Raw genomic sequence first — 15,250 nt, forward strand, 5'->3', positions numbered from 1 at the left:
TAAGCAAGTCACTATAATATCAGAAAATGAACTCACTTTATTCATATGTGTGCACATATGTGTATGTCTTCCTCTGCTCCCATGAGCTGAAATCTTTGCCAAATTTTTCTTTAAATGCTTTTAGGAAGGACTGGATGAAAAGTACACATACTCGATGTGCTTTGCACTCCCCAAACTCTTACTGCAGGTGGTGTGGCTAGGTCTCATGAAATACATAGCCTAAAATTGCTGTATTAAGATTGAGATCCCAGTGCTGAAATTCTTTGCAGACCTCCCTCAGCTTTCTTTAAACAGCTTTTTTACATTTTCTGAATACACTTCGTTACTACTGGAAGCTCCCATCTACCTTTTCAGGAAGAAAGTTAATGAACTACACTTCTGGAAATAATGACCCTTTATTTTTATATGTGTCTAGCATTCTACCATGAGATTCACAGTGCAAGTTGTCAAGAAAAGGTTTGTGATTTGGATTTGGAAGGAGGAAAAAAAACTAGATGTTCTTTCACAGGATACAGACATCTTTAAAGCCTGAAGGTTTTTTCTAGTCCTACTTATTTTTCTAACTCTGTTATTGACTGAATAGTTTGCTCATGCTTCTTCCATTTCTCTTTCAAAATATTCCCTCACAATTTACTGGCCTGAGTTTGATTTGTAGATCACTTGTGAACCACCACTGATTGTAAGTCTAATGTTAGGGGTCCCAGTAGCAATTAACAACCCCTTAAAGGAATGGATCGCTGTAGCATGTAGGTCAGCAGCATTAGTTTCCTTTATCTAGCCAAGACACATACTTTACTTCCAGCATTTACAAACGTCAGATCAAATCATTGCAGCAACACCAGGAAGCATATATCTAACTAGTGGCTTTTTTGCAGGCTTCAGTCAGGCTTTCTTTAATACTTCCTTTAAAAGTTACTGCTGCCAACTACCTGGAATTCAGAAAAAAACTTCTTTCTTAATGAAGAAATCTACTGAGAGTTTTATCTTGGGCTTCTACCATTTATTCTTTGAAATATATGCTGAATCTGCTACACTCGAATTTGAGATACTAGTTGTATCAATATGGACCCATGGTTTCAAGCCTTTAGATATGCAAATTGTGTTTCTGTAACGAACAAAACCTTAGAGACCATGCTGTTGTGGTTCCACAGAGCCTTTATTGCGCCTCATCATTATGCTAAATTAATACAAATTTCCTGTGTGTCCAGAATTCAAAGTCAATCAAGTGGCTTAATCTCTGAGGATATGGGATAAAAATGCTATTATTACAGTTTGGAAGAAGGTGAGGGATTACCTTTAAAAGCATCCAGGCTATATGCTAGGACAGCAACTCTGAAATAGAGGCCCATTATGAACCACATCTTAACTGAGTGTGAACTTACAGGTTGCCTCCTGCCCTACTTTTGATTGCACAGACTAACTCCCCACATTTGTATGATGCATTTTTGGCAACTTCAGTAGTTGGCTCTATAGAGAAGCAGTATTAGAAAGATATTTGTGATTTGTTATTGTTCTCTAATGCACTGAATGTTTTGACTTTTTATTTTTAGAAGTCAATCGCAGTGTTTACTTTTTATGTTTGTTTCATCTTTTTCCCCACATGCTTTGGTTTTCTTGGCTAGAATCCACAAGATGAACCAGCGCCAAGTGTCCAGTGAGTTTTCTGAGGTATATTAGCACATGATATGCAGCTCTTGAGATCCACAATCTGCAGTTTAAAAACTTGTCCATTAGCAGGTCCAAATGTACTTTGGAGGATATCTCTAAAATTGATGATACTATCATGATATTTAGGATTCATACTTTGAAGTTGCCAAAGCTATGTAATCAGTCAGATTGACTAAATCATCATCCAAATTCTTCTTTGAAGGAATAGCTGTCATCTTATTGTGCAGAAGTAATAATGAGTGGCTCCATTGTTGATGCTGTTTGTGAGGATTTTTTTGATATCTTTTGTTTCTGAGAAATTTTGAAAATTTCTCATACGTCCAGCATGAGATGTGGTTTTACTTTGGAAGGCAGGGAAGGACAAAATAGTCACTTGAGGTTCTTTCTAATTCTATTTCCTTTAACTTCACTGAATAAATAAACTGCACCAACAGGCTGAGTCCCAACCATGACATAATGCCGATGGGACAAGCTTGCATGATAGCAAGCCTCTGGGTGCACAACGCCTGTGTAGATGTCCCAGTGCTTCTACTTCAAGACTAGTACCTCAGACAAATGCTTATAGAGAAGGGAAAACGGGGCATGTCCAGAAAATTGAAGAATGCCTGCATTTCCTTTGTATTCCTCTTTGCATGGGACTTCTAATTCCGTATTCCAGAAGCTCAGGCTGATCCAGTGCAGTGCTAACAAAAAGGCAAGTATAATACAACTGTCCTGCCATAAGCAGTTAAAGTTGACCTTGAAATGATCTTTGCGTTGAAGAGTCTGATATGCACCTTGTGAGGAGTTACCTCAACCCCAAGTTCAGGTGTCTCCTGGGGATTTGGTCTGTTTGAATTTATTTCAAGTGGATTCCTTTCCTGGTCATTTGAATATTAGCAACCTCACCAGAAGAAAAAAAAAAAAAAACAAAAACAAACAAAAAAACCCCCACCAACCAACAAACCACCCACCATAAGAAAGAGCATTTCCTGTCCAATCCAAGTCTGTTTAGCCTAATTTCCTCTCTCTGACAGTAACCAAGAGCAAAAGCTTAGGGTATAGTACAAAAGTAGGGCAAGCAGAGGTATTTGCCCAGAACACTCTCCAGCCTAGCATTGTTTGTGGCTCAGGGATTTCCCAATCCGGAAGTGATCTCTTTGTATTTAATTGCTCTCAGTATGTTTTTCCCCTGCAAAATTCTTCATTCACTTGTACTGATTATACAGCATTGCTCAAACAGCAAGAGAGGTGTCACTTATCTCACATGGTAATGTAAGATAGCTATTTCTTATCACCTGGTGGCTATTGGATTAAGCAGGTCTTCTAAAACCAAGAAATATGCTGTGATATGTGGTAATTCCAGCATACCTGAAATGTCCCGGTTTTCATCAGTAACTGTCTCTTCTGAAAAGATCACAAGAATTAACCAAAAAGCAGCTTCCACAACCGTCTTGTGTCAAGTTTAAGGAGGGGAAGAAAAATAATCATCAGTTAAGTTTTCTTCATTGTCCAGAAGTAGTTTTCGTCATTCAGAATGGTTTTCCTGAAGTTAACGTTGTAGCATTAAACCTCTTGGGCTTTGACTGGTTAGCTAACTAGTTGCCACACCTCTGGAACCCACTATTAGATGTTATTACATGCAGGGCGTATGAGGGTTTGTGTATATTCAACGTGTATAGGAAGACATGTCTTCAGGACTGTACTTGTAGAAGCATGCTGTTTGCTGACAGGTTTGAATCTTACCCATGTTAGTCACTGACAGTTTAGTTCTGTGGTATGCTTTGTTTAATCTCTGCCTTTTCCCTCCGCAGTTAAATCACTCACAATAGAAACTGAAAGAACTGACAAATACTGAAGAATCAGAATTGTGTTGGAAGGGAAAAAAAACAACAAAAGCCCAGATTCTAACTATTTATGGATCTTGTTTCCCAGCAAAGTGTATCTAAAAGCCATTGTCTCAGGGTTCAGAGACAGCTAAATGATTGATTTCATGTAAAATATTTGTTGTTCTAATTACAGTATCATCTGGGTCGTTGGCAACAAACAGATGCAAAAACAGCCTTTACATACCATCTTGAAAAACTTATGATTTGCTTAGTATGCTTTATAATGTAAAGCATATGGCTTTGCATAGAACTGCAGCATCCAAAATGAAGCCATAAGCAATGAATCACTGGGTGGAAGAAAATGCATTGCTTCTGTTACGAGTTCTTTCAGTGTGTGTATTCAAATGGTTTTGTTTAGGGTTATAAACAAAAGGCTATGCTCACAGTTTTAGCAGTGTGTTACAGATTCTGGGATGCACATGACATCAAAGAGGCTACACTAATTTCCCTAGCAGTCTATGGCTCTTGGCACTATGAGCACACTCCATCTGAATAAACAGAATTCTAGTTCACCACAGTTGTGTGGGGGATCTGAGGTGATCATAAAGCTTGGTTTTGTTTTATTTTAAATCTTTATATTATAGGACTTTTTGCCCCTCCAGATTCTGTGTTTTTAGTGAATCTGGTAACTACATTTGGAGCTATAGACTTAGACTACAAAGCACTTGACACTGAAAATAATTAAATCTAACTTAGTATTCTTACCTACCAAATCCAAGTAAGGGCTTTGAGTACGCTGGTGTTGCAGGATTTGCTAGGGATTAATCACTCTTTCTAAGCATTAATATATATATTTTTAAAGCAGTTAATGTCCTTTCCCTTAGTGACTCTTACGTGAAGCTCCAGTAAGATATTTTGTGAGAGTCAGGAAGGGCCAAAGCCTTGTAACTCCTCAAAGGACATCTGATTTATTGCTCTTTCCATGCTTGCTTGTCACTAGCAGCATGAAGAGCACCAGCCCCTATAAATATTCCTGGACATTCTTCTGTAGACGAAGGGTCTGAGGGAATTTGGTGGCAAGAATGGTTCCCATCATACTGTATCTCATTATATCAATAGAATGGGTGGCCTTATTGAACATTTGCAGAGCTCTGAAGCTACTGCTAGGTAAGCATGAATTATCCTGGAGAGAATTACAATTGTTAATAGTATTAAATATGCCAATATGCCTCCAGGCTCCTGATGTTACTAGATTAATCGAATCCTCTGATGCCAGAACTTTGGTTCTACTGCTTCACCGTTAATGGTTGTTTATTCCCTTTTCTTCACTTCCTTAGTTTCTCAGTATCCTACTTGATTGTTTCATTTTTTGTCTTTTTCCTGTCTGTTTCTCTTTCCTGTAGTTTTCTCTTTTCCCTCTCATTAACCTCAGAAGGGAAAGGAAGATATTAGAGACATACCTCATTACTTAAGTCACCAAGTAACCTTGCTCTTTATTCTCTCCTACCCTGTGTTGTTGTCTCTTGGTGTGGTTTTGCCTATACTGAGATTAAAATCTTTCAGAGACAGTGTGCTTATTTTTTATCAGCCTCCAGCATTTTTGCAGAGCTACCATAATATAATTAAATTTATAGTATATAGCATAGACCTAATAACTTCATTATTCCCAAATGAAGCTACAGATTATTCTATAGTACTTGTTCTGTGAAGCCTATTAGACCTGTTATCCTGTGCTTGTTTCTGATGCATTGATAGCTGGTAGCATTTAACAGACAGTGTACAAATATCCTGTGATGTGGGCCTGCTGTCTCTTAATGTGTGCTCGTACTAAAGTCATGCTGACCGCAGTTCAGTACAGGGATGTGCAAGCTAAGTTCTGCGTTAACTGGCTTGAGTATGGCAGGCAGGCAGGTGCAGCAGGAGCTCAATGAGGGCTAACTGCCTGAGTATTCACTCTGCTTCTCAGGCAAGTTTTTGATTTTACTCCCATTTTGCACTTATGGTGTGATGCAAATTTGTGCAAATGGTGGAGAATCATAAGAATGAGAAAGGGAGGAAAATATGTTTGTATGAACACTCGTGGCCAAACAGCATTATGTGCCCTTTGTAAATCTCTCTTTTTTAAAATAAAGCTGAAATAATTAAAATCATAAAGCCTAGTTCATTTACAGCATTTTTTTTACTGCATAAATGACGTTCAGTTGCTCCCGTTTAACACTGATATGAGTGGGACCAGAATCACTAGCCCCTTGAGTCCTCTGCTTGAACAGACTTGTATGGCACAGAAGAAAATGTAGCTTTTCCTTGAAATCAACATGCTGCACATAATTATCCGCTTAGCATCCAGTCCAGGAGGAGGATGTATATTATTACTGTCTGTGAGGTCATTTCTGCGTTTGCCTAAGACTTCAAGAGAAAAAGTGAAGTTAACTTGCTGCCTTGAAATATGATTCAAAACTGGAAAAGCTTGAAAACATCAAAATACATATAAATTATCAAAGGAGAACAAAGACAAGTTTTTCCACAAAAGTCTTCTCCCCAGGCTATAACAATGCTTTACATAGGCATGATCAATATATCCAGGCTTGAGAACCAAAGTCTTTTGGAATAAATTAGACTGGCAGGAAAAAAAACAAACAAAGAACAAATTAACATGATTTTAAACATTGCTTAAATTTTCATGAATGTAGACCTTGAGATGTTATGATGAGATCCCATGAGTCTGTGCTAATATTTGCTTATAATTAAGGGTTGCACTTTCATGTTTCATCTGATATTATAGATTGGAAATCAGCCACATGCTTACTATTTTTCTTGGTCATGCTGATTTATCTACTTTATTTGCTTACTCTCTTAATAATATATATGATTCCCTAAATGGCCCCATTACCTTTCCTTTAGCAGGCTGCCCCTTCTCGTACTCTAAATCTCCCCATCTGAGTAATTAGAGAAGGAATACTGTTCCTGTGATGTTAGGTTTTTGTTCACCTATAACAGAACAAGAGACAAGACTAACCCCTTCCAAACCTGCTTGGGGTAAATGGCTTCAGAAGGAAAATGAGAGTACACAACTCCACCTTTCAATATGTATTGTAGTGGGTGGAGTCCCTTCAGCAAGGGAATCAGCGGCACAGCCTGCTTTGTGGCACGGACACATTGGCAAAGATACCTTCTGTGCATTCCTTGGTAAAAGTAAGATGTCATCCAGAGTTTAGAGCCCCCTCTGTGCTGCACCAACCTTAAAACAATCTGACTAGCATCAGTGGATTTTGCAAGTTCCAAATGCAGTTGTAGCTGCCTCATCACCATTTTCTCTGCAGAATTTGCTATATAGGAAAAATTAGCAATGTTTGGCGAGGTTATCAGCATCAGGCAGTTTTTGAAGCAAGGGCTTAATCATGAACACTTTATGAAGACCCAAGCTTCATTTCAGAGAGCAAAATCTGATGATTCTCAGTTCTTCTGAAGAGTGTGCCCAGTACCTTGTCCCCAGGTTTTCAATACCAAGATAAGCAGAACAAACAGGACATCTAAGATGAGATCTTCACTGAACATCAAGTGAAGTCATCTGCCTCATGGAAAGTCATTAGAAAAATACATTTTTGCAGGTACTGTTTTGAAAGTATTGGTCAGGGCCCAAATCCTAGATGCAAAAGTCCTTGTGTCAGTGCTAAAGAGCATTTTGAAGTCTTTTGTTAAATCTTACTCTTTGGCAGTTTGTGCATTTCTGAAGCGGTCCTTTGCAACTTATGGAAAGGATGGATTTTTAAACAGAAAAATTATCTAAATAAGATATGGCATAAGAAATGTGCTAATCATCTCCAAGCCAAGAGATGTCATAAAAAGTGTCAGTATGATGGATGCAATGGGTAATTGAAGAAAAATATTTCCATTTCAGCCATAAGAAAGCAAAGAAGAATCATCATATGGAAATTCAGAGGTGAAACTATATTCCAGAAATCAAAAGATCAATACAAAATCTTCTGCAGATGGAGACTTGTGATAAAAATCACATTAGAGAAATGAATTCATATTAAGCTAGAAGTGATCTATGCCATATCTTGAATAGTCTTTAACTTTAGCTTGAGTCAAAACATAGCTTTTCTAAAAGCTTCCAATCTCAACCTGAGCTTCCATCATACTGCTAAATACTTTTTTTCTCCTGACTGATTGGTTTCACTATGTGCTGTATTTCTGGTCTGAAATTTTCTTCCACTTCTGACCATTAGACAGTTCATACTTTTGTTTCCAAAGGTGAAAAACCCTCTACCTTCTATTCAGGGGTTTAGACTTGCTTCAAATCACCTCTTAACCTTCTTTTGAAAAGAAGGAAATAGAACAGTCGTCTTAAATTTCTCACCCTATGGCAGGTCTTCCAGATTTCAGATTGTTCTTGTTCTCAAAACATGCTGCAGTTTACAGCACCCACTTTGAAATAATTCTGCACTCAACAATAAAACTGTTTTCCTATTTCTATTGAGTATTCCTCTGCTTTGCACCCAGTCTACTTCATATTCAGTGAATATCCGTGATGATTCCCAAGAGTCTCCTAGAGACATTGCTTTCTGACTATGCAATTCCCAGTTCTTAAAAATGTAACTGGAATGTTTGACTTTGCATTTAGTTGAAAGCACACATCTTATTAATCTTTCTGAGCACTGCAAAGACCTCATCTATTGGCTTGGGCTGTTATGTATCAGGGAAATAAAAAGCATAACCAGTAGTGGTAAGAGAGAAGTGAACAGAAGCACCATCGGTTTGTTTACATACAAATACTTTATACTCCAACAGATTTACCCATTTGCCAGTTTCTAATTCCCTTCACTGTAAGCAATGTCAACTTTGTGGTAGCTTTAGGGGAGCATCCACATGAGCCTGCTCACCCATGTGTATCAGCCACTCTGGGTTCGAGTGAGGAAAGGAGGAGGATGCCCAGAACCTCAGCTGCCCTACGCTTGCTAGATCAGCTGACATAGTGCACTTAGCAGAAGGCGTTTTGCCTACTGTGTGTTATTTCTGCATTGCACTAAGGAATTCACCAGTAAAGAAATTGTAACCTAAGGAATTTCTGTACTTGGAGTTATAAAGGAAAGGTTTTCTTCCAGACAAAAGGGGGGCAGATCTTCTACTTAAAAAATGGTGCTAAAGGACAACCTGAAGGAAGTGCATGTGCTCGCTCTCTCATCTGGTCTCTAAATTTGTAGCAAACTTAGGAGCCTGGACATGCCAGAGGCCCTTGGCATGATTTGGCTGCAGTGTAGACAATACCCTGTTAATGATGCTGCTCCTATTGCTATTAAAATGACAAGTGACTTTTTTCTTATTGGTGGCTCTAGGCTTGTCATCAAAGCAAAATATTTTAGAACAGCATTTAAAATGCCTATTCAACTGCTGAGTGTTGAGCACATGTAAATACTGTTTTCTCCAGATATGGTAGTTTATGATAAATGTTACCAGATTTTGTACTGTTCTTGTAGCATGCTACTAAACACTAAGATAAATGGGCCCACTGAAAGGGTATTTCCTTTGGAGGACACAAGCTGCAGACCACCCATAGAATACACAGAAATAATTAAGTGTCAGGATAAAAAGCTAGAGCAAAATATTAGTGTCTCAGAATCCTAATGAATAAAAGACATTTTTAAAACAAAGACTATACATATAGGTGTTTTGAAAAAATAACATGAAGCCACAACAGCATTTGGGGCAAAGGAAAAAAGAATACTCCATCGTATTATTGTACTGTTTGAAAATTTCTAAATATTTGTGTGCTGTGTTTTTACTTCTGGCAAGCTGTAGAGAGGTGTGCAAAATTATGCAGAACTGTGGAGACCTGAGTCTTTATTCATATCAGCCTCTTGCTAGAATAAAAAACTTATTTGTGGAGAGGTATTCGAGAACTACGTTGCTGTAAAAAGGAACTCATATGGCCTTGCGACTGAAAACACTGCTTGCAAAAAATTTCAGACCCTGCTGTCCTGAGACAGAGAGCTCTAAGATCAATCTGAGTAACTTTCAGAGCAAACAGAGAGAGAGTAGAACGTAGTTGTGGCAGGTCTTCCGCAAAACTTCCAGAGACTTCAGAGAGAACAAAATTGCACCTATGTCCTATCTAAATATTAGAGAAAAAACTTTACAAAGACACAGATATTACTTGGGCACCCAATTTCCTCAGAAGTATTTTCTGGAACAGCTTCTGCCTTGTCTGATTATATACTATACAGGTAAGTAGCAAAGGTTCAGGCTCCGCCATCACAATCTCTTCAGCAAAAATATAAAGGTTTACTGAACTTGAAAGTATAAAGCATTGAAGCTTTGGGTATTAAATTAGCAAGCAGAATGAGTGTATTATTTAAAAGTTGTTTTGTATTACTGGAGAAATATAACCTTTCTCTATAAAATTAGTTTTGAATTTTAGACCCAGCTCTGCAGTCAGTTCCCTTGAGGCCATTTAACCCATCATCCCTCCCAGGTGTTGTGAGGGAACGTGATGGTTGGCACGAAGCATCCCACGCAGACGTTGCAGTCCCACACTGAGAGAAACTAGTATCTTTCAAATTTTACTGTTGAGAGGGAGAAAGACAGTGAAAGAGAGAAAATCTCCCAGAACAGTGAGTCATTTGGCTGGAAAGGACGAAGTTCAACCACCTCCTCTACCTCACTCAGTAATTGCAGAAAAGTACAGTAGTTGCAAACTATAAACCCGGGTGTATAATAAACCTCCTTTGTAATATTACCTGCTCCTTAAGGCCAGGTCTTCCAAATGGATTTGTGAGATTAGAGCCCTGCATCTGCACAAGATATATTGACTTCAGTTTTGAAGTGTTTAAAGGAACTCATATGCTACTTAACCTTTGTGCTGGTCTTTTGTATCGGAGCAAGTTTCCCATGCAGTATGGAATGCAAATGTGATAAGATGTATATTTTTCCTTCAGTGCCACCAAGAACTGGTTTTATTCATACTGTCACTAAAATAATTTTTAACAGGGAAATACCAGAAAAGTCAAAGGAATTGGGAGAATTATTTGAAAAGTAAATGACCTTTACTTATCCCCCTCAGTGTCTTTTAGTAACCTAGTAACCTAGTGATTTAGCAACCTATCCTAAAAATAGTTGTTCTGGTAACATAGAGGATGGGCCACAGAAAACACCTGGTAAAAGACAGTACAGCTCACCATAATGTCTTTTTTCCTTAATTAAAAAAAAAAAAAAAGCAATATAAAGGCTGTTAATTCTTTTCAGAATCCACCCCTTCTGAAATATTTCCTTCATCTCTAAACTCTGCTTTGCAGATGACTTTAAGCAACTGTTACTTTACAGCACATCACAAATTATATTACAAAAGCATAATTCCAAACCGGTCCGATTACTCTGATTAAACAGAGAGCCATGTCAAGAAGGTAGCCTTTTTATATAATAAAAGTGATGATAATAGTCTAAGTCTCATCAGTCAAAAGGTTTTATTAGTCTACTGTAGAAAAACGGTTTTGCTGCTGCTGAATGATATATCCCTAGCTAGTCACAATATACCTCATTTCCTGCTTAGATAACGGAAGATACTGAGATAAAGCGTGAAAGGAATAAGGAGCTGTGTGATACAGATATATGGAAGAATAAAAATGTTATAAAAGTAAAAGTGAAGTTCTGCTTAAAAACTTGCGTTTGAACTAAGTTTCAAGAGAGAAAACAAAGATCCCCAAGTTTCTGTGTGCTTACTTTGGATAGGACAGACTTGCTAATAGATCCAGGACCCAATAGGACAGAAGAAAAGACTGTTTACAGACTAAAATACGCTAAGACGTTCACAGCACCTGGCACAGCTTAAAACTAAATTGTGTTATCTTACTGTAGGTTCAGAAAACTGTCTTGAACAGAAGCTGAGAACACCTCGTCGACGATGTCAGCAGCCCAAAATGCTGAATAGCCCTGAGGACAACATGTACTATAACCAGTTAAATGTGAGTTCAAAGTGGCAATAAAGCTGTTTTACTGGCTTTGTTTCCAGTTAATAATTCTGTTATTAATACCTGTTTCAGCCCCTCCAGCCCCACCCCCACGTTCTTCTGCTCTCGTCTTGAACATGTGCTTATGCTCTTTATCTGTTGCTTTCATGTCAGGATGTCTGCCTTCACGGTGAATAATTGATGTGGTTTATCAAAGACGAGCAAGATGCATGCTTCATCAGGCTCACTTGAGCCCTTTGATCAAAAAAATTATGCTGTGACTTCTGATATTATCAGCATCTGCTTGCATTCAACACAAAATCACTTTGAATTAAAAATTAACGACTTGCTGCTTTGCTTTGACTGTGTGTTCTTGGCCCTCTCCACAGGGAACTCTAGAATATCAAGGGAGCAAGAGGAAGCCAAGAAAACTTGGGTAAATATCTATCTTCTTAGTTCTAAGCAACTGTAAACAGAAGAAGTCCTTTGTGATATTACAGAATATGCAAAACTTTCTAGAGAGGTTTCTAAAAATAAACAATTAACATATTTCTGTGCATTGACATTGGACATTTTCTGCAGAAGCAAATGTAAAACTTGCATGTACTGCTGTCTGCAGACACTAGAACTGATTCGTACAAAATACGCTCCCCAGCTCTCTCTGAACACTACTACTACACACAAAAAAAGAGCTTCCTTCATGTTTTTAAGTACATTTAGCACTAGTGAAAGGTGCCAGAGGAAGGGTGTTGAAACTGAAGTTCTCTGACCTAGAACACAGACAGAAACCCTGCCAGCTTTGCAGCAGCACACTCGCTATGGGCTTCAGCCCTCCTGCGGGAGTACATTTTAAGAACTGACAGAGGGGCCACTCAGCCCTCCGTTGAACTGAGTCAGTTCTCATTGTCACATGAGCAGTTGTCACCTGCTGATAGGTAGAAATCACTGAAACCAATTTACAAAAGCCAGGCTGGCTACTATACAATTGCCAAAATATTTCATTGACTGATCACACACACCAGAGAGAACTGATGGATGCTTGGTCTTGCAAATGCATCTACTCCAAAAATACACAAGAACTTTCTGTATTACTTCCTCTGTTTTTAACTAATCTCTGAATACAGCTGTATGAATAGGAGGCCTTTGAGTCAAGGTCAGAGCCCAAAATTTTTCACGACTGTGTAAGATTTGGTTTATTTTATCTCTCTCCCCTAGTTTAAAAAAGTCTGTATTCCTGTTCAGGAGATAAAAACACTAACATGGGACCACAGTGCTCATCATACATCACAGGAAAATGAAAGCCCCTTGATGTCAGTAGGGCTTTCCCCCAAAATTGGTGATGTGGTCTTTGGCTTGTATTCACACCAAATCATCAGCTGAAATACGTTATCAAAATCATACCCTACTTGTGGAACATTCACAGACAAAAAAGCCACATTGCTCAAATGAAAAGCCCATTTGATGCAAATAGTTGGTCTATCATTCTATACACCCAAACTGAAAGACTATATTGCATTTCACTGATCCTCAGAACCATTCAGAGTATAATCATAAAAAAGTAATAGCAAAGTAGAAGTATGTATAAAAGCTATATCTTTCTCATCAAATAATCCTTTTTTTTCCCTTTTTTGTATTAGCACTCTTCATTTTCACATCCACAGAGAAGTTTATATTTCTGAATATATTGGCAGAATTAATTTTTTAACTTAATAGATATTGTTTTCTTTCAAGCCAAATCAAAGTGCTGGACGGAGAGGATGAGTATTACAAATCACTGTCAGCTGTTGAATCTATCCCTGAAGATGACAGCTTTTGCAGTTCCCCATCTCCTCCTCCTTCACGAGGTGTGTCTTTTGCTCAAAGCTGAACCTCACTTACTCTATTGACTAATACTGGTAAGAGTATTTTCATGCTGGTAATCTCTTCCAATTAACTTTGTGCGTTTGTGTTTATGTAATATATTAAAAAATACAATTTCAGCTAGTAACTTTATTTCACTAATTTAGCCCTGGTTTTGCTGCTGTAAATTGTCCCATTTAGCTGTATTTCTATAAGCAATTCCAGTAAAGGGGAGCAGCACTACCTGTATGTGTTGATGTTGGTAACAGACACGTTTCTTTAGCAGCAAGGTCAGTTTATACAGTTCCGACCCCTTCTTCCCTGCTCCCCCTCAGCTGCTGTTCCCACCCTGTGCCATCCCTTCTGTTGTGCTGGCACAACTGCTGGTAGAGCTGTGTGAAAAATAAGATCAAGGAAATGAAATGGATTAAAAGAACTCTGTACTAAAAATTTTCATCTGGGGTCATAGTGAAAATGTTTTGTATTTCATTAGACTGGTATTAAACATTATCCTTTATAACTTTCTGTGCTGTGTATGGCTTTTAACACTACAAAAATGTACAGAGTAAAATCATCTAAAATAATATGTCTCAATTTACCTTGTAAATATTTTTCTTATAAAGTATTGGTTTGCCATAAGTTTAACTTGAAGAATTATTTCAAATATAAGAAGGAAAACAGTTTTAAAGCTAACATTTTACACACTGCTTCATATAGTCCTTGTGACTGAAACCATCATTATGACTAGTTATTCTTGTTATCCATGAAAGAATTTAATTTCTTTCTTAACCTGTATCTCTGGGCTCCAGTGGTTACTACATTTCCACAGCCATCTTGTATGTAGCAGGGAAAAAAAGTCACCTGCAAATTTTTCTACTTGCTTTTCACTTTCTTTCCAAATCCCTAATGAAACGATATGTAACATTCTGTGGAACACTGAGATGCTTTGCTGGTAACCATTTCTGTGACAGAAACTGAGTATTTCACCTTACTCTTTCTGTTTCTGAGCCACGGTTTTGATCTGTGACAATTCTTTGCTTCTTTTCCATACAAGCTCTTGTCAAAAACTTTTGGAAATAAAACATTCACGTGTACTGCCTTACAAATTTGCTCAAAATTATTCTTTTTTTTTTTTTTTTTTTGAGAAACCATGCTGATTATATCTGACCATGTATTATATAGACCTAATTATGATCCTTGTTTTTATCTCCCCTCCAATGGGTTTACCCTGATCTGTGCTAACAAACCTTCTTCCTTCTGGAGGTGCAGTTCACACCTGTTCGTTAAGCTACAGAATTTCTTACTGTCAGAGTTCACTGGCACCATTTTTTTGACCATAGGACAAGGGAAGATGGCATGGGAAATGAGACCCAAGTGCAGTCAGGGCATCCCTAAGCTGGAATAGGGTTTTAAAGGAGAAAAGGTAATGAAATAGATAGTTCAGCAAAAGCTTTGTCTCTCCTAATAAAAACAGAAATTAAATCAGGCAGATGAGTATGAGAGAAGGATTCAGCTGTTCCAGGAAGAACAATCCTTCACCCATTCTTCACCCAAAATGTGACAGAAGGTTGAAACTAAAAGTTAAAATCCTGCTGGAGATCGTCTGGGTAGATGGACTTTAAAGGCACTTTAGAGCCTTTCAAATTTAGGGACTCCTTAAAAAAATGAGAATTGGTGAGTAGCTGCAGATTAATAAATAATATTCAAGATGCAGTGCAAATATGTATGGCAACTAAAATGAATTGTATTTGTGCAGATCAGTTTCTTTACATTTTATCAAAATGTAACAAGAATGAGTATTTGTTATGATATTTCATCAAAAAAACCATATAACTTTTCTTTTCCTACACAATGTATAAATTCTCTGTTAATTTGTAACATAACTGGATGGAAAATAACATTATTTTAAAAGAGTCAAATGACTTACTCTATTCTTATATTGGCATAGATCACACGGAGTTCTAGTAATATTGATGCTTTGTGGTTCCATCC

The 15,250-nt window shown here is 37.8% G+C and overlaps 1 protein-coding gene across 1 annotated transcript in view; it reads left to right on the plus strand.

Annotated features, from left to right (window-relative positions):
* The window catches only part of MYO3B (myosin IIIB), a 197,646-nt gene extending 184,360 nt beyond the window's left edge, over positions 1–13,286 (plus strand). The window contains exons 34-36 of the mRNA XM_075710689.1: positions 11,297–11,434; positions 11,809–11,855; positions 13,151–13,286. Of these exons, the coding sequence (XP_075566804.1) occupies positions 11,297–11,434; positions 11,809–11,855; positions 13,151–13,286 (321 nt within the window). The remainder of the gene's footprint in view (positions 1–11,296; positions 11,435–11,808; positions 11,856–13,150) is intronic.
* The last annotated feature ends 1,964 nt before the right edge of the window (positions 13,287–15,250 follow it).

Source organism: Pelecanus crispus, chromosome 5 (assembly GCF_030463565.1).
Source record: "Pelecanus crispus isolate bPelCri1 chromosome 5, bPelCri1.pri, whole genome shotgun sequence".
Lineage (NCBI taxonomy): Eukaryota > Metazoa > Chordata > Aves > Pelecaniformes > Pelecanidae > Pelecanus > Pelecanus crispus.